Genomic DNA, 21,002 nt, shown 5'->3' with positions numbered 1-21,002 from the left:
AAGCAACGTCTTCTCTTCTCTGATGCTGTAGCGTTGACTAAGTATGGAGAACCCAAGACTCATGGGTCTTGTTCATCACCTCAAGCTTTCCTGTTTTAAGCTGGAACCAGGGGCATAGCTATAGGGGGGTGCAGAGTTAGCAATCACTACCGGGCCCTGGAGGTCCAAAGATCTTATTACAGATAATAAGACACCAGAATTATACATATAGCACATGGATAGTGGGGGCCATTATAGATTTCACATTCGGGGCCAGGAGCCTCTAGTTATGCCTCTGGCTGGAACCAATGTCAATATCTTGGCTACGGCATTTTTGAGCAATATCTGCCTGGGGTTACAAGACACATTTTCTAAAGTATGTTCCCCCCCTTGAGTAATAAAACCTCGGTGGGAGACAGGAACCATTTTCAATCTTATCAGCCTGAAATTTCAAACCTCACAAATTCAATGGAATGAAGAATAATTGAAAATAGTAACCGTGAAGTCTTATTAAGGAAATTACACCATTTCACATCCAACCAGTTAACTTGATAAAAATCTATATTTGATATTCTATTGGAAGCAAAATAAAGGCAGGACGAGAACACTAAACGTCAACTAATGTAAAGTTAATGCAATTGCTAAATTTATCAGCCACGGCAGAACGGCTGCGTAAATATAATGAGTGGCCCTAAAACTGAAATACAGAAGGGAAATCGTGCCCAAAATAGAAAAAGTTCATGAAGTCTCCATTAGTCTGTAGGTTTATTTAATTTTTATGTCTGCATTTTTATATTCCGCTTATTTCTATGTGCTGCCGCTATGATCTCATAGGCTATAAACCGGTATAGGAGGTGGAAAGTAAAGCACTATAAGAAGATATACAATGTTAGCATATTGGACTCGTTCTTATGGAGCTTAAAGGGAGTCCATTATTGGCAAAACACGTTTTTAACTAAAGCCACATAGGCATAGCCTTTAGAGATGAGCGAACAGTGTTCTATCGAACTCATGTTCGATCGGATATTAGGCTGTTCGGCATGTTCGAATCGAATCGAACACCGTGTGGTAAAGTGCGCCATTACTCGATTCCCCTCCCACCTTCCCTGGCGCCTTTTTTGCTCCAATAACAGCGCAGGGTAGGTGGGACAGGAACTACGACACCGGTGACGTTGAGAAAAGTAGGCAAAACCCATTGGCTGCCGAAAACATGTGACCTCTAATTTAAAAGAACAGCGACGCCCAGCTTCGCGTCATTCTGAGCTTGCAATTCACCGGGGACGGAGGTTTCCGTCCAGTTAGCTAGGGCTTAGATTCTGGGTAGGCAGGGACAGGCTAGGATAGGAAGGAGAAGACAACCAACAGTTCTTATACGAGCTAAATTCCAGGGAGAAGCTTGTCAGTGTAACGTGGCACTGACGGGCTCAATCGCCGCAACCCAGCTTTCCCAGGATCCTGAATGGAACACACTGACAGTGTATTCCCGTATACCCCATATATACACCCCAAATCCCCGTTCCAACGGTGTGCCCCCCCACCTTCACCTCAGAAATACCCTGCAAGTCCCCTAGCAATAGAATTGGGGCTATATACACCCACTATTTTTGCTACTGGTATATAGTGCCATTGTCTGACTGGGAATTCAAAGATTATATTGGGGTTATGTGCACCCACAATTTTTGCTACTGCTATACAGTGCCATTGTCTCACTGGGAATTCAAAGAATATATTGGGGTTACGTGCACCCACAATTTTTACTACTGGTATACAGTGCCATTGTCTGACTGGGAATTCAAAGAATATATGGGGGTTACGTGCACCCACAATTTTTTGCTACTGCTATACAGTGCCATTGTCTCACTGGGAATTCAAAGAATATATTGGGGTTATGTGCACCCACAATTTTTACTACTGGTATACAGTGCCATTGTCTGACTGGGAATTCAAAGAATATATGGGGGTTACGTGCACCCACAATTTTTGCTACTGCTATATAGTGCCAGTTTCTGACTGGTAATTCAAAGAATATATTGGGGTTACGTGCACCCACAATTTTTGCTACTGGTATATAGTGCCATTGTCTGACTGGGAATTCAAAGAATATATGGGGGTTACGTGCACCCACAATTTTTGATAGTGCTATACAGTGCCATTGTCTCACTGGGAATTCAAAGAATATATTGGGGTTATGTGCACCCACAATTTTTATTACTGGTATATAGTGCCATTGTCTGACTGGGAATTCAAAGAATATATGGGGGTTACGTGCACCCACAATTTTTGCTACTGCTATACAGTGCCATTGTCTCACTGGGAATTCAAAAAATATATTGGGGTTATGTGCACCCACAATTTTAACTACTGGTATATAGTGCCATTGTCGGACTGGGAATTCAAAGAATATATGGGGGTTACGTGCACCCACAATTTTTGCTACTGCTATACAGTGCCATTGTCTCACTGGGAATTCAAAGAATATATGGGGGTTATGTGCACCCACAATTTTTACTACTGGTATACAGTGCCATTGTTTGACTGGGAATTCAAAGAATATATGGGGGTTACGTGCACCCACAATTTTTGCTACTGCTATACAGTGCCATTGTCTGACTGGGAATTCAAAGAATATATTGGGGTTACAAATACCCTCATTTCTTGCTACTGCCATATAGTGCCAGTTTCTGACTGGTAATTCAAAGAATATATTGGGGTTACGTGCACCCACAATTTTTGCTACTGGTAGATAGTGCCATTGTCTCACTGGGAATTCCACAAATAATTTGGGGATTCATTCACCCTACATCTCAGGCTCTTGCCATATTCACCCAGGTTGTCAGTGCTGCACCAGCTCGTTCCCAGACAGCTCGGCCCGAAAAACACGTTACCTATATAGAGGATTTGGACAATGAAGACAACATGTTCTAAATCTAATGTCTGCACCTTCTCCAGAATTAAAATAAAGGCAGCGTTTAACTTTCAAATAGCACTGCACAAAGGAAGAGCTTATCAGCTTGTCTCATGACATGCTACTGAAAAGTGTCATTTGTGTATCTTAATGTAAATATAGTTGTATAAGCTTTTTGGGTTTTAGGCACTGCCAAGTTATTTATTACCACCCGCTCCCTTATAATGATGATGACGCCAAAGTCACTGTGGGTGTTCAGAGCTCACAGCTTTGGTTGACATTTGTCTTGCTCTCTGTCGGTACCAGCTGTCTTTTTGGATACCGTAAAGTTATGTTGACTTTATTAACAACTATAGAAGCTTTAGCCAGGTTGTGACGGTGTGTAACCCTAACAACACTAAGTGGGATACACATTAATAGTCAGTCTATGTACGCTAAACGTATCACTGAAGTAATTTTTTTTCCCTCTCCCCTAATATAAGAAAGGAACAGACATTAGACCTAGACCGGGGTTCGAGGCTTGTAAAAATCCAGTATTATTTGTTCTTCATGATGTGAAATATGTGTTGAAAAGCAACCCAAGATGAAGTCAGCCATGTGTGCCAGTGTGTTACTTGGCATGCCTTTGCTGGCCCCAACTGTAAGGGTCACTCTCCATTTCCTCCATTTTCCACTCCCCTTCACACCATTTGTGGTGAAGCAATGGGATGCACTGAAGTGCACCCTCTAGCCTCGTGTGGGATAGGGACATCAGATGCCACTCCAACCCCCTCGTCTTCCTCCGCCAGCCAACGGTGCGAAGATGAGAGGAGTGTGCTCTGAATGTTTTCTGCCTAGCAGAGGCTAGTTCTTACTTACGAAAATGGCCCCACTTTGACCTGTATATCAGGCACAATGGTGTAGGTTTCAAAGAAACATGGCACCAACAAGTTGGAAAACGTGGGCCATGCGTGGACCGTGTTTGAGTCTGGCAAGCTCCAGATCTGCTACCAGGTTCCAGCCATTATCACAGGCGTAAAAATGCCAGGCCCCAGGTGTAGCAGGGGAAAAAAAAAATGCCATCTCAGCCAGGATGGCATCCCTGACCTCGGAGGCACTGTGCTGTCTGTCCCCCAAGCTGATGAGCTTCAGCACCGCCTGCTGACGTCTCCCCACACCAGTGTTTTAGCGTTTGCCGCTAGTAGCTGTGGTGGAGGTTGCAGCGTCGTAGGGTTTCAGTCTACTCCTGCCATGAATTTTGGCCTGGGAGAGGAGATAGGCCACCCCAGTTTGCACCCGGGGAACAGACTCCACCACATTTACCCTGCCTGTCATTAAAGATAAGCACTGCAGCATCCCTGACCACAGGCGCTTGTCCAAGTGTCGGTGGTCAAGTGGACCTTGCAGCAAAGCGCGGAACTAAGGGCCCACCTGATGTTGAGTGACACGTGCTGGTGCAAGGCGGGGACGCCACACCGGGAGAAGTTGAGACGGCTAGGGACGGCATAGTGAGGTGCCACAGTTGCCATCAGGTCCGGGAAGGCAGGAGTTTCAACAAGCCGGAACGCCAACCTCTCCTGGGCCAGCAGTTTAGCGATGTTGGCGTTCTAGGCTTGCGTGGGTGGGTGGTTAGCGGTGTATTTCTGCCGGCGCTCCAATGTCTGAGAGATGGTGGGTTGTTGTAAAGAAGCGCCTGATGGTGCCTTTGATGGTGCAGGAGAAGGAGATAAGACAGAAACAGGGGAGGATGAGGGAGAAGTCAACAAAGTGGCGGAGGCAGATGAAGTGATGTCCTGGCTCGTCCTCTGGAGTGCATCGCCAGCACTGTGAGCAGAGGCAGTGGCATGAACGGCGGGCAACGTTTGTCCTGCCGTTGCTGCCTGCCACTGATTCCATTGCTTGGATTCCAAATGACGGTGCATTGAAGTGGTGGGCAGGTTGCTCTTCTCAGGGCCCCTACTCGATTTCGAGAGGCAAATTGTGTAGACGACACTATATCTGTCCTCGGCGCATTCCTTGAAAAAACTCTACACCTTCAAGAAACGTGCCCTCGATGGGGGAGTTTTTCTGGGCTGGGTACAAAAGGGAACATCTTCGGACATTCCGGGTCTGGCCTGGCTTCGGCAAAGCAGCTGACCTCTGCCTCTGGACATGTCTCTGCCTCTAGCTACCCTTTTTGGTGCTGCACCTGCCTCAACATCCACACTACTTTCCCAGCTTGACATCTGCCTTGTCCAGGTGGGGTCGGTGTCCTCGTCGTCCACCACCTCCTCTTCCAACTCCTGTCTCGCCTCCTCCTCCTGCACAATGCGCATGTCAACTGGCTGCCCTGACAGCAACTGCGTCTCATCGTCGTCGATGAGGGTGGGTTGCTGGTCATCCGCCACCAAATCGACCGGAGATGGAATGGAGGAGACTCTAGTGTTTGAGCATCTGGACACAGATACTCGTCTGTTAGGTCCGTGGAATCGCAAAATGGAGGGGCAGGTTGCGGTACAGTCAAAGGAAGGGAGAACAGCTCTGGGGAGCAGGGACAGTTGGGGTTATTGTTCTGGGAAGATTGGGAATTTTGGGTGGAAAGAGGACAAGACTGTTGGGTAAGAGGAGGTAGAGGCTGCCTGGCTGGTGGACAATGTGCTTTAAGCGTTATCCGACAGCCATTGCAAGACCTGTTCCTGGTTCTCGGGCCTACTAATCTTTGTACCATTCAGCCTAGTTAATGTGGAACTTTTGTGCAAAGCGCAGAACTTAGGGCCCGCCTGATGTTAAGGGACACACGCTGGTACAAGGCTCAACTCACCCTAAGTGCCAAAAACACTGCTGGTGCAAGGCTCTACTCATGCCAAGGGCCTCAATCTCTGCTGGTAGCTCAGCTTAAGGTCCTGTAACTTTGTTTGGAAGGGCTCATGTTAAGGGCTAGAAAAGTGAATTTTGGAAGGTCTTACCACATCACACACACACACACACACACTCAAAATGACAGTTAAGGGTGAGGGCTTTTGGAATTCCCATTGCCTATTCCATTTGTGGTTGTCATGGGGAACGTGATTTAAAGGGGTGGTTGTTACTGTTTGTTGAGCTTAAATTGGGGTTTGTGTCCATCCATTTGGGGAGTAAAGAAGGTTTCCAGGTATTTTCCCACTTTGATAGAGGTTTTTTTGAATGTGGAAAGTGTGTAGTTGTTAGGCAGTGATGTTGGGGTAATAGAGGGTCTTTGGTGTGTTAGATGCCCCCAGACATGCTTCCCCTGCTGTCCCAGTGTCATTCCAGAGGTGTTGGCATCATTTCCTGGGGTGTCATAGTGGACTTGGTGACCCTCCAGACACGGATTTGGGTTTCCCCCTTAACGAGTATCTGTTCCCCATAGACTATAATGGGGTTCGAAACCCGTTCGAACACACGAACATTGAGCGGCTGTTCGAATCGAATTTCGAACCTCGAACATTTTAGTGTTCGCTCATCTCTAATAGCCTTTATAAAGGCTGTTCTACTCATACCTTTCCTTCTATTCAGCTAGCCGCCATTTATACGAAAAAACGTTTCTTTTCATATCCAATTTATGCCCAAGGAATACAGGGGGCGTTCTCCCTGTGCTCCGAGCACACCATCGTCATCCCCTAGTGCATTCTAGTCACTTCTCCCTTCATCTTCTGGTTTTCCTCTCTCTTGTGTAGGTATCCAGTGCTGTTCTCTTTATGATGGAAATCCCGTGCATGCAGAGTCAGCTCTACCACTTCGGATTCAGGCAGAGCCGACTGTATACTCTGTCTCCCATTTTTCTTACACTAGCCAGATCAACAGAGCAGGCAAGATTGCTACTACAAGTTTTTATTCCAGTTTTACATAGGAATTCGTTGTCAAATGCACAAACTGCTGTACGGGAGTCACACTAAAATCTTACGAATGCCATAAGATGTCTTCAGTGTTCAAAAAGGAGCAGAATTGTTCATCATGATGCATGAACTTTGTGAGCCCTCACCTTACACACGAATGACCACATTTCTGTGTACTGATCACGGACTCTGCCAGCACCGACCTTAGATCTGTATGACCAAACTTTTGCTTACTGATCACGGACTCTGCCCGCCATTACATTAGTTCTGTATGACCACAATTTTGCTTACTGATCACGGACTCCGCCAGCCCTGACCTTGGATATGTGTCATCACACTCCTGTTTCTTGATTCTGATACCACACTCTGGTCTGGATGCTATTTGCACTTGCTAAAGGAAAACACTTGACAACAAGGGGATTCCCTGTGAAAAATCCATCCCCCTGCAATAAGCACCTTCTATAAGAGACATGTGCATTTGGCCACAATATGAATAAGGCAATCATGGGTAAGAAGCGAAAAAGGGTCCTATTCAATGTTAAAGAAAAGACATGTGAATAAGTTCTGCAGCACAATCTAAAATTCTAAAGTAGTCACTGTGACAAGGAGAAAATAAATGGAGGCTAATGCAAAAAAAAAATAATTTTAAAAAAAAAATTAAAAAAGCAAAGCAAACCAAACTGAAATAACTGCAATTCCACAGCAGAGAAGCAGATGGTTAAAGCTGGCAAAAGAAAAAAAAAACTCCCATTCATTCAGAACCAACAGATGCGATGAGTTTAAAATATTGCTGCTTTAGGATACACAAAGACTGTCAGCCCAGATTGTGGGTTTGGGCCAGTCTATCAGTTATTAATGATCTTGAAGAACAGAAGTCCTAGAACACTCTTGTGAAAAGAAAAATGGTACGACAGACACAGTGCGATGTGGGCTGCCAGTCTCCTTAGAGATGGAATAGGAAAATGAGGCATGTTACACTGGGAAGAATCAGCACAAACTTTTTCTTCTTCCTTAGGCAAATGAGGCAAGGAAAAGCTTCGTCTTCGGGTCCGGGAAGAAAGGTCTAATGGCGGCCATCTTGTCTCTACTTAGAGAGTCCCAGCGTAAGACGGCAGGTTTTTCTAGAATTGGTATATATGGCTTTATAATTACCGTAAAGTCTTTCATCATGTTTTGGTTCTTTGCAATCTTTAATTAGCACAATTACTGTGAAAGCAAATGCGAGCATCGGGAGAGTCAATGACTGAGGATACAAACACAGCTTTCTTGTATCATACCTCTCTGCATAGCTAGGTGCAATATTTTTTGGAAAGATAGAACTGAATTTTAGATATTTGTCACAGGTTAGAGGGAGTGTCTGTGAGCCCTGATACTGTCGCAGTCTCTAACTGGACCTCTGAGTTGTCTCAGTGATTATATCATCTGTGTAAATAAATATCTGTGTATGTGAGTACAGTGCTGTTTACAACAAGCAGGAGCTCAATGAATGAGCAGAAAACCAGGAAGTGGAAGGGAGAGGAGACAGGAAGTAGAAGGGAGAGGAGACAGGAGGACAGGTGAAATCCTGAGATGTGAAAACCCCTTTAACTGATGTTATGAGTGAAGGACAATGGGTCCTGCAATTAGTTTGGGAACGCAATGTATCATAATATACTATCAATAAGACAGGTTCCCTTAACCAAGTCTTGCCAAAAACTTAAATACTATATCTTCAACATTCAACATTATACAATGGAATAACTTTTAGAGATATTGTACAACAGACTATACATGGTCCCAATGGAGCTTTTGGCTTATACCAAATTGACCACTGCAGATGAGAATCTATTACATCTATTGGAAGCTCCAAGACACCTTTACCCAGGGGCAAAATCTAAAATACAATATGTAAAGTAAGGGCCAACCCAAGAAAATCCATGTCATGTCTACTGCTGATGCACAAGGCTTTTGTACAGGCCATTTGTCTACTAAATTTGCGTATTGTACCTCCATAACACTAGCAGATTCCACAGGGCACAGACAAAAAAAAAAATAAAACTAATCTAACATCAGAGATTTTATTTAAATTTCACATATAAATTGGCCAAGGCAGCCGGCAGAAAATACTACCGTTATGTGAAAATTTACTATATCAATATTGCATAAAACTAAAGTGGCATAAATAAAGCCGATTACCAGGTGTTTTGTGGAAGTGAAAATGGGCCCATATTTTATTATATTTTATATACTTCAATTCTGTGAAGGGAAATAACCTTCATGCAGAAAAGTGGAAGTGCGAGAGCTTCATTTTTCAATCATGTCAAAATACCTAAATGCAGTTTGCCACTGAAAAAAGGCCATGCAAACAAATAATATTAATTTGTACAGATCTATATTCATCGGCAGAATTACCGGATGAAAGGTTAATGGTAGCTGTCAATTCTATGAAAGTACTCGACTTCAGCGCTACCGCAATGCCAGGCTCTTTTATATCACAGTAATTCATGGACGTGAATGTAAGACCTTGACAAACCATCAAAGTTGTACCTTACAAGAGGACCGCTGAATAATATTACCCTTATATCAAAAAGCTGGTTACACATAGAATTATATCGGCAAACCAGAACATGACTAAAGGTCATATATGGGAACAGAAAATGGATGACCGACCATTCCAAACCACACATTTAGGTTAGCTTTCCAGTGGTGGGTAACATGGTCCACCATGGCAATAGAACAGGAAACCCCATCAGAAGGCCTAGGCCAATAGGAAGGAACACAGTGGTTGTTTGCGTCCATCAGAGGAGAGTATTTGAAGTTCCAAAAAATTATGTCTACTGGGATCCATCGGAGACTTGGGCATCCAAAGCCCATAACAGAATTTCTACGACATGGTGTTGAGTAGGGTCTCCATATTCTCCTGATCCCATGACAAATTAACCCTAAAACATGTAACTAAGGACTTGGAATTTATCCACGAATCATGTTACCAATGAATCTCTCAATGCAATAGCAATTACAAAAATAGGAGCCTGTACAGTAGGGATTCACAATCTTTCATCCTTGGAAAAAAGAATCCTCGGGGCACCCCTAAAAAACAATTGTTAACAGAAGACAAAAATATCCTGATGGCATGAGGTCATTCTCCAAACCAGAGGGTCACAGTTGCTTGGTGGGATTCCAGGGCACTCCTGTTAGGAATCACTGCTCTACTGTATATACTGGTATAAAAAAGGGCTTACCCTATAACACCTACCCCCTAGCCACACGATAAGTGTCTGACTATCGGTGCAATAACTGTGGTGACGCTTACCGATCATGACAACCTGAATCCCCTAGTCCCCCATGTGAATAGATTGGGCGCACATAACCAATGCTCCATTAACTTTGATGTGATGAATGGGCTACTGTACTCAGCTTTCTCCATCAGCCCTATAAATAATGGAGTGGAGGTCATACATGCACATCACACAATGAACTCAGAGAACCCTGTTCTTCTGATCGCAACTGATACCCAGTGGTCATACCATTGGTAATCAGATGCTCATCCCCTATCCTGTTTATAGAGGATAGGTTCTGTTAGTGGGAACTCCCATTAAGGATATGACATTGTATATATGGCATTCCCTCATTTCTATATATAATGGTTCCAGATAAAACACAATACTTGGAAGAGAAAACTATATATAATCTCAATTACAATTTGACAAATTTAACAAAACAATTAAAGCAAGACTAAGGGGCAACGTCCACCATATTTATCATATTCATCACAAAGCATAAGGCCCCAATACATATCAAAGTCAGTCTACGCATCAATGACTACCTTAACGGACCGGGCCTCCTGACTACTTTCACTAAGGTCAATGGAAATAAGAATTTGGCATTTACAATTTCAACACCCAATCCTTTTGCAATCAGGGCAAGACACCACTACCACTAAAATTGTCTGGTTGTGTCTTACTGCCCCCAACTCCATATACAAAACAAAGGTCGATAGTGAATGTGTATGGGGGGAAGTGTTGGTCAAGCTTTGTCCGACAGCCATTGCAGGTGGAGAGGTACCTTTAATTCTTTATTTCCTAACTCCATCCCCCAAAAACACATGTAAATTCTGGACTCTAATGACATAACCAGAATACACAGCCAAGCACTATCCACTCCCCATGAAATAGTAGAACATATACTACTAACTGATGGCTCGCCCACTGAAAGTCGATGGGGTTTTTGAAAAAAGGTACGGTGCGAAAAACAGAGTCAAGAATCCACATGGTTGTATGAATATCACCTATAATAATAAAGCCAATATAATGTATATAATATAACATCCAATGGGCATTGATGTATCACAGCAAGTGTACACGAAAAAAAGTTGCCACTCCATAAAAGCCTGTCGTGACATTGTGTCGTGGACTAGACTACCAATAAATAGGTAGGCCGCCATTCCCTGGTAAAAGATAGGTAAGCCGCCATTCTCTGGTAAAAACAGGAAGAACTCCGAGCATAAGAAAGTAATAGAAACAAAGGCACAAAGTTACAGACAAAAGACCATGAATACAATGAATGAATACAGTCCGCTTACTTAGATTCTTGAAAAGTCAAAGCAAGCCTCCCACTGGCTCTGACCTTACGGATATTGAAAATCGAGTTACATTTGGATTACTAACTTGATTTAATGGCTATAATGCTTTTAATTTTCCTATCTACCCGGCAAAGTAGATCCACAGAGCTCGGTCCTAGCTGAAAGCAAGAAAGCTAAAATAAAATCTGAATTTTTTCCTTTTTCCCTGTTTAATAATTTGCAGAGATTAACTTACATAGGTCTGTATTGTTTTAATTTAGCTCACTGCTGCGAGTGATTTTCTGCAATCTGATTTCTGGAAATCAAATTTTTTTATCAGTCTGGTTAGAAATGAAATAAGGAGGGTAGACTGGTATATAGAATAATTTCATTGCATAGGGGTGAATTACGATCTCATCTCTGGTGGAGGAGGAGCAGTCAAACATATTGTTCATCAAAAAATACTATAGCCTAGGATTATACCATGAGATCTTTAAGGACTAGACAAGAAGAAGGAAAATTCAGATGGCCGTCATCTGGGGTTGTTTAGCCAAGACAGGAGATATAACTCACCGAGACTTAAAAAATGAAATAAAAAAGGAAAAAATATAAAAATAGTCTAAAAAAAAAAAAAAGTGATTTATATGTATATTATATAATATATATATACATATATACATATATACACACACACATATATATATTATATATATATATATATATATATATATATATATATATACACATATACACACACACACACTCACAACTCACACACATATATGTTATATTGTCATCTGGCCCTTGAAGTAAACCTAATTATTTTGGCCAATATATTTATATATATGCTTATTAGATATTATAGATGTTAGATAATATATATATATATATATATATATATATATATATTCTTATTAGATATTTTTATATTTTTTGTTTTTCATATTTCTAGTCTTGGTTCTCTCTTTCTCTATCCAAAACGTTCACCCATTTCTCAGACTACTTTATGCACATTATGCTTTAGTAGTCTGACACCAGGCACCCCCCCAACACCCCACTCTTGGAAGGACCAACTGAAAGCAGGTGTTATATTTGCTCTTAGGCTGCTCTTACACGGCCGTAATGTAAGTCCACAATTGAGAGTTTTCAATTGCGGACCATTTGCAGACATATTATATTCAATGCGGCCTCTTACACCACCGGATATATTATCCGTGGTGTGGCTGGGCCACAACCGTGGTCCGCAAAGGCCATGAATTGCGCCACTGCACGGACTCGCCCATAGAACTCTACGGGTGAGTGCAGCAAGTCACGGACGTCTGCAGAGTCTATGTTGCTGATCAGCAACTTGCGGACCATACAATTAATACGGTCGAGTAAGACCAGCCTAAGACACTCCCTCTGCTCTTGGAATCACAAACTGAAAGCAGGGGGGAGCGTAAGACTACAAAAACACACAGACAGTAGTCTGAGAATCTGGGGGATGGGAAAAATAAATAAATAAATAAATAAATAAAAGGAAGACTAGTAATTGAGGGAACAGCGCCAGAAAGACTGAAAAAACAAGAGCAGTAGATAATTTAACTATTCCTATTGTGAAGCATGGACTTGCTTGCTCACTTGCTACTTACAGTGCCCTTAAAAATTGAAAGGCCTGTCAATGGGGTTTCATATGGGGGGAGGGGGGGGGAGAGAACCTTGAAAAAAAATAACATGTCAGATTGAGAATATGGAATCTTGGCATGATGACAGTAAGGTAAATAAAGTAGCTTTCCATTTTTTATTTTAATAACCACCATCAAAAATTCCCAAAAATAGCTCAAATTATTAAGAAAAAAAAAAAAAAAAAGAGAAAAATCAAAACACGATCATAAAAATGTAATGGACTTAGTCATGTGTTCCATCACCGATTTCATGGTAACATCCAGGAAAGTCACATTCCCCACTATATAGTATAGAATTACAGAGGACTAGGTCTGATTTTGGGGACCAACAGGACCATTACTTTTTACGTTATAATTAAATATAAATGGCAATGTGTTACCTGCTCCTGCCTCTCTAGCCACTTGTCCACCAGGGGGTGACTGGCACTCAAGGATGAGCGAGCCTTATCTCTTTCAAACTGCTTAGACCAGTTACTGGTATCCCTGGGCAGACTCCTGTAGTTCTCATCTTTCTGTTTTAAAAGAAAGAAAAATACATTATTGAAGGGGATCTTATATAGACACTGTATAGACAGTGTGTATTACGCTACAACATAGGCATCTAAGGTACTTCCACTCTTAATCATTCGTATACTATAGGTAAGACACTCCTCTATCCAAAAATAGACCTCCGTTCACAAAAAAACAAACGACAATGAAAAAAAATATATATAAAAACTACAATATACCGTTATTCAGATGTATCAAATCCTACGACTACGGCCATAATCAACCAACGGGTGTCCTAGTATATCATATTATATCCAGCAAAGGTATACAAGTGATTTACATGTACAAAGAGTACACGGTGAGAGACCGCTATCATCGGTCATATCTTACATAGGGCTAGTAGAGGGAACGCAGAACACAAACCAAGATACAGGAAAATGGTAAGTGGTAAAACAATTACATCTAGAAGCTACCTTTACAGGTTCAGACTTAAAAGGGAAAAAAAAATTAAAATAATTAAAAAATTCCAGATTATCGACCACCCAGCCTTTATAGTGGATGAGGGCCCTCCATAAGGACAGAAGTCTTCACCTTCCCTTCCCATGAATTTCATTAAGGTCTCCAAATCTGGTACGTTAAGCACATATATAATACTAGCAAAACAATGTACGACAGAGGGACAAGAACAGGTTCTGTTTTTCAAAGCTAATCATCTTGTGCCATTCCAGAGTTAAAGGGACTCTACCATTAAAACCTCTTTTTTTTTGTGGATAAGACGTCGGAATAGCCTTTAGAAAGGCTATTCATCTCTTACTTTAGATGTGATCTCCCCTGCGACGTTCCTTAGAAATACTGGTTTTTACCGGTATGTAAATTAGTTCTCTGGCAGCGATGGCGGCGTCCCCACTGCTGCTCGAGAACACAATCCTGCGCCGCCTCTATCTTGGGCTGGATCCTCCCCTTCTCTGACATCTTCCTCCTGCGTCACCTCCGACGCCTGTGCATTTGGCTCTGCCAGTGAGACACTAGTAGAGCCGACTGCGCATGCCGGCCATTTTTGGGAGGCCGCTCTTGCTCTTGTAGCTCAATGCAGGAACGGCCTCCCAAAAATGGCCGTCGGCTGGCAGAGCCAACTGCGCAAGCGTGGGAGGTGACGCAGGAGGAAGGCGACAGAGAAGGGGAGAATCCAGCTGAAGATAGAGGTGTCGCAGGATCGTGTTCTCGAACTGCAGTGGGGACACCCCCATCGCTGTGAGAGAACTAATTTGCATACCGGTAAAAACCGGTATTTCTAAGTAACAGCGCGGCGGAGATCACATCTAAAGGTAAAAGACGAATAGCCTTTCTAAAGGCTATTCTGACGTCTTATCCACACACAAAAAAAAAAAAAAGAGGTTCTAATGGTAGAATCCCTTTAAGGTGAGGAAGGAAACAACCATACATGGATGGCTTGTGGCACCAGCAGCAACAGAAACTTTTTGCTAGTAGCATTCTTCTTGACTGGGGTGACTCCAAGTGTGGGACGGACTCTTCTATTATGGGAATTCTTCATATCACCAACTAAGTCCATGGCTTGACAAAGGCTCACCAGAGCTGAAATGTTGCCTATACACATGCAATAAACTTCACTATTGTCTTTTTGAAAACACCGGAGTGCTGCCTTTTTCCTTGGATACAACTATGTCTATTGGAAGATCACACCAACTTTTGAAATTCGTCATTCAGCTACAAAAAACAGACTCACATATCACACACTCAGTGTGCCCAGCACGAAAAACACTTCAAAGGGGCTCTGTTCTGGACTTATTCTGGATCAACAAAGTTGTCAACTGGACAGAACGCATTCCGCAGCACTTTACTTTCTCGATAAGTCTTTGAAGTACCATTGGTGGCATCTTATCTACTTTCAGATCTAAAGGATCGAGCTGCTGTAGACCATCTAGTAGACCTTCTTCTTCCCCCGATATCTGACATTAAACTGCATATACTATATATAGATCTATCATATATTGTGCCGTCATATCTGTTTTTTGCTCCCAGCTACCCAAGTGTGTCTTCAATGGTGTACCAGTTATACCAGATAGTTCTCATTTTCCACAATAAAGTACATGATGGGTGAAAGACACTGGTTGGAGGCTCCACTCGTCGCTCACACTAGGATCCAGGGCTTTAGTGATTTATATGGATGAAGCGTACTCCGTGCTGTGAGCGTTCACTGGTTTTCAGCTTATTGTCTAAATTTACAGACTGTCACATCTCTCCATTGCCTACAAAGCTTGCTGAAGGTCTGTGTGATCCGGGAGCAGAGTTGTCACTTAGAAGAGGAACAGAGTGCAAGCGGGAGATTCACCACGTCAGCTCGGCATAGACATGTCTATTAATTCAGTCTGAACATAGGCAAAACCTACAAATCTTCACAAGGAATTCATATGGAGCGAGGCTACTGGGTGGTGCTATAAGTAACAACACTTACAGGATGAGTTTATACAGGGAATGTCGCAGAACATCACACACTACTAATACAGAAAGTCCTATGTAACATTAACACACTGTAAGTAATATAGGACTTGTTTTATATTATAACTATAGGCAGGTATGATATAGAATGTTTGATTGATGTCGACGTCTCATATAAAGTGGTCATTGGTATCTAAATCCCAGAACAAAACCATTGGAAAGGCCATCAATGTCAGATCGGTGGGGCTCGGACTCCTGGTACTGCAAACAGTCCGCTCATTAAATGGGCAATAGCGATCCCCTTCATTGATCATCTGACACAATTTGGCACACTTTGTAACTTTGTAGTCCAGCTGTATGAAAGCAGCTGCTGCTCCACTAGTTCTGGCACAGTTGTAATGGTTTCTGTAGCCCCCACCACTCCTGAGTAATCAATGCTGCTAATTTCAGTACAATTATGTATTCTATTGTCAGATAAGTGGTCCATCTCTCTGCTCCAGCCAAGGACCGCCCACCTGACAGTAGTCAGCGGGGGCCAGGAAGGAGTTTTTTTTTCCACCTAAAGGGGCGTTCTGTGTCCTAATGACAGGCCATCAATATCAGGTCTGACAACAGGCATCCTCATTGGTCAGCTCTTTCTCAGCAGAAGATATAGAAGGAGGAGCGGGAAGAAGAAAACTCTGTTCACATGAATGGGAGCCCACCTGCAGTGACTCCGTTTAGCCACTACACATAGAACGGAGCTGTCTGCTTCCTGCTCCATTCTCTGTGTATTATAGCTACTGAGATCACTTAACCAATGGGATTTTGTGGGTCTGTGCCATTAGAGTGTTTTTTGCATTCCTATGAATCAACCTAATCAGCTAAGTCTGGATTTCTACAATGACTATTGCCAAAACACGTGGAATTTATTTATTCATTGACTATGTACCCTGCTACTTCAAGTAAACACGCACACGGGTAACACAGTCTTGATTTTCATGGCCCCCTGTATATATGTGTGTGGATGGATAGATGGATAGACAGACAGAGAGAGTGTGTGTGTGTGTGTGTGTGTGTGTGTGTGTGTGTGTGTGTGTGTGTGTGTGTGTGTGTGTATAATTCCAGTCCATGCATCTATTTTGTCATCGATATTAATAGAAAAGATCAATAGCCCAAACACTTGAAACAAAATGTGGATCTATTTTTTGACTTTTAACTAAAAATAAGCCTATATATATATATATAAAAAAAAAGCAAAGATAAACGTCCCACTTATTCTTAATGAAATCCAGACAGAAGACAATGAACATTAAAACGTAAAGCTGCCATTGCCAAATCACCTCCCCGCGGCTGATCCTCACTATGTAATTTTTACACTGTAAAAGTCTCTCTGTAAATACTCACAAGCGGCTTTAATTGTAAGATACGGAACTATTTATAAGCTGATCAAAGAAAAGTTCTGAATCCAAAAGTATCCCCGCAGCATATGGGATTACAGATGGGAGAAGGTGAACTTGGAGCAAGCTAATTGTTTCAAAACATGTTCACGTGTCTCTGACCCTCTCGACGGGGACGTGAGCGCACCAGACATAGCAGTTGTACTTTGCATAGGGAGAATGGCTGCCTGAGGGCTGAAGCCCAGCGGAGGAGGCTGCACAACAGTATCGACATGAAGAAACAATTACATTGAGAGAGCAGAAGGAGCGCACACAACGTGCGGCACAAAATCCATGCAATCCATACCTTTCTGTCATTGGAGTTCTGGCCCGTAGGAGGGTTTTTCTTCGTGAAGCCTGCGGTTGTAGACCATCTAGTTGGATTTCTACGTGATGGCTCTTCCGAAGAGGAGAAGTTCGAGTCGCTAACAGAAGTGGTTATCCCAACGAGAGCAGGGTCACTACTACGTCGTACATGTAGTGGCATATCTGATAGGAGGGGAAAAACAAGACAATATATTTATTATTATATTTTATATACTTATTTCTAAGGGTTAGATATATATACAACTTGGCTTCTCTAGTCATGTAGAAAATTGATAGTCACATATGTTGTTGGGGACTTGGGCAGCACAACATTACAAAGACAACCTGTACTGACAAACCTGGCAGAATCTATTGACAGCCATTTAATGTGTACGGCCATGTCTACTGAAAGAGGTGTCTGTGCTAAAAATACTGATTATTTTTTCAAAGGATAGGTCATGTTAGGCCCGTTTGGGTTTCCCTTAAGGGAGTCCACTTAGGGACCCCCCACCAAACGGAAACCTATCCTAATAAAAAAAAGTGGTTACCTAAGGAAACCCACAGACCCCATAGACTATAATGGAGTCCGTGTGGTTTCTGCATGAAAAATGCGAAGAGAAAAGTGCTGCTTGTAGGACTTTTTTCTCTGCACGATTTCATGTGCAGAGGGGAACGGAATGGCCCGAACGCAGACGTGAACTGGGCCTTAAATTGGTGGGCATCCAACATGACAGCAGATGGAGAATGGAGCAGGAAGCAGACAGATCCGTTCTCAGTATGGTGGCTGAACAGAGCCACAGCTGCTTAACTCCTATTCAAGACAATGGGAGTTGATCTGCAGTACCTGGTCTGACCACTACACAAAGAACAGTGCTGTCTGCCTCCTGCTGAAAACAGCTGATCAATGGGGTTGCTAGATATTTTCTACACTCTGACAAAATAGACCCAATCCTTACTCTACAACCTTGGGTAGTAATGCTATGAGAAGGAAAAGGGCTTGTTCACACGGGGCGGATTTTGGCGCTGAATCCACGTCATAATCCGCCCCCTCACAATAGAGGCCTATGTAGGCCGCTAGCTTACTGTTTTCCGTGAGCAGCATGTTCCTCCTCACGGAAAAAAGAAGTGAGCTGCCCTTTCTTCAGGCGAATTCCGGGGCTGATTCAGCCCCGGCATCCGCCTTGTGGCAGCACCCTCCGGACTAGGCCCATTCATTTAGGCCTACTCCGGAGTGGGAAGCCGCGACTGTTGGAACCCGGGACCAAAATACACCATTCCATGCCCCGTGTGAACGGGGCCAAAAACTCCTAGCACTGTAGACCACTAGGCGGTTGGGTCTCCATAGTGAGTTCAGGCTGAGAAATCTCACATCCATTTCTGGACCATATCCCCCCCCCATGTGCAGAAGGTCGTAGGGTGAAATGTGCAGCAAATGTGGACCAGGTAAAACAAACTCTCTATAGAACTGCTGCAAATTCTTAGTTTCTTTCTGCCATGTGTTTTACAAGAACCACCTTTACACTCATTGCACTGTATTTGCAGATTCACAGCAAAGACACCCTATGTGTGAACATGACCTCATGACATCTCTATTAACAGCGCCGTCCACTAACCCCACCATCTAGGACAGTGATGGCGAACCTTTTAGAGACCGAGTGCCCAAACTGCAACCCAAAACCCACAAAATTTTCGCGGAGTGCCAACACGACAATATAGACTTAATACTATGCGGATCCACAATTGCGGACAGTTACTGACCAAAAATTACAGTCATGTGGGGCTTTACAGAGCTTTCAATAATACAAACAACGTTGTACTGAAATGTAAAGGTCTCGGCATTTGGTACTTTGAACAATTAATTTTCACTATTTACATCGCACAGGATCTGTTTTATAGTTACCGTGTAATATTCTTACATCCTGTACTAATATCATGTCTGCTATAAAACAGATACTGTGTAATATAAATAGTGAGGGGACCCCAGACAGTATTATATGCTCTGCAGTGGGTGTCCCCCCCCCCCCCACAGGATTATATGCTCCACAGTACCACAGTAGCCCCCCAGTGTTATATGCTCCGCAGTAGGTGTCCCCCCCCCACAGGATTATATGCTCCACAGTGGCATCCACACACAGTATTGTGTGCTTATAAATAGGCCCCCCCCCCCAGTATTATATGCTCTTTAGTACACCCCCCAGTATTATAAGCCACCCCAGTATTATAAGCCCCCCAGTATTATACACTCCCCCCAGTATTATAAGCCCCTCAGTATTATACACTCCCCCCAGTATTATACACCCCACCCAGTATTATAAGCCCCCCAGTATTATACACTCCCCCCAGTATTATAAGCCCCCTCAGTATTATACACTCCCCCCAGTATTATAAGCCCCCTCAGTATTATACACTCCCCCCAGTATTATACACTCCCCCCAGTATTATACACTCCCCCCAGTATTATACACTCCCCCCAGTATTATAAGCCCCCTCAGTATTATACACTCCCCCCAGTATTATACACTCCCCCCAGTATTATACACTCCCCCCAGTACTATACACCCCACCCAGTATTATAAGCGCTCCCCCCAACATCATATACACAGTGAGCCACTCTCATACTCACCCCTGAAGAGCCGCCGACATCCACCTTCTTGTCACTGGCGGCGCTGATGACGTCATCGCGCCCGCGTCGGGGCAGAGGTCAAACTCTGCAGCCAGTGTAGGCCGCGGTCGCGCGATCCGCGGCCTACCCTGACAGCTTTCAGCTGTATGTGCATTTGCACATACAACTGAAGGCAGTGATCGCTCATCAACGAGGAATCCTGTACCGGATTCCCTGTTGGTGAGCGATCCGGGCGACCGCACGCGTGCCAGCATGGAGGGCTCTGCGTGCCCTCTCTGGCACGCGTGCCATAGGTTCGCCATCACTGATCTAGGAAGATCTCTTCTTTGAAGGTCAGCCCTCGCACCATCCACTAAGCTCCAATACACAATGTAACAAATCTTCTCTATTTCCTTTAATTATCTAATAGCTTTTCGGAGCTTTTTTAGAAAATCCTGTGAAAAGCATTTTTTGCAGCCAGTTGCTTAGCACACATTTACTAGGGTACATTTTATGACAGGCAAGCAAGATAACCGGCCATGGAAATTCTGCAGGTCTGGCACGTCACCGGGCTGAACAGAAACACTTAATGTCATCTGGTTTCACAGGTTTTCCAGTAACGGCTACAAAATAAAGAGCCAAACGCGCTTTCGACAAAAATATTGTGTGCAAAGGCCATGGGAGCAAAACTAATACAGTTCAATAAAAAATCCAAGGTCGTAGCTAGGAAATGTCACAAGTGTCATTCTTCCCTCAAAGGACAAATAATGGCCGACATCCTCCAGGAACATATGGTCAGATGGGCCAATATTTTCCAGTGTATTTACGAA

General features: G+C 43.3%; 1 protein-coding gene across 12 annotated transcripts in view; it reads right to left on the bottom strand.

The window, feature by feature from the left end:
- The window catches only part of PARD3 (par-3 family cell polarity regulator), a 441,643-nt gene that overhangs the window by 260,077 nt on the left and 160,564 nt on the right, over window positions 1-21,002 (bottom strand). For 9 of the 12 annotated variants that reach the window (XM_075271584.1, XM_075271589.1, XM_075271591.1 and 6 more), the window contains exons 4-5: window positions 17,572-17,753; window positions 13,281-13,412 (exon numbers count right to left, since the gene is read on the bottom strand). In XM_075271584.1, coding sequence (XP_075127685.1) covers window positions 13,281-13,412; window positions 17,572-17,753 — 314 coding nt within the window. The remainder of the gene's footprint in view (window positions 1-13,280; window positions 13,413-17,571; window positions 17,754-21,002) is intronic. The other 3 variants (XM_075271593.1, XM_075271595.1, XM_075271597.1) reach the window with 1 other exon arrangement.

The sequence above is a fragment of the Leptodactylus fuscus genome, chromosome 4 (assembly GCF_031893055.1).
Source record: "Leptodactylus fuscus isolate aLepFus1 chromosome 4, aLepFus1.hap2, whole genome shotgun sequence".
Lineage (NCBI taxonomy): Eukaryota > Metazoa > Chordata > Amphibia > Anura > Leptodactylidae > Leptodactylus > Leptodactylus fuscus.
Note: the sequence above shows the minus strand (reverse complement) of the source record. Positions and strands in the feature narration are given on the sequence as shown.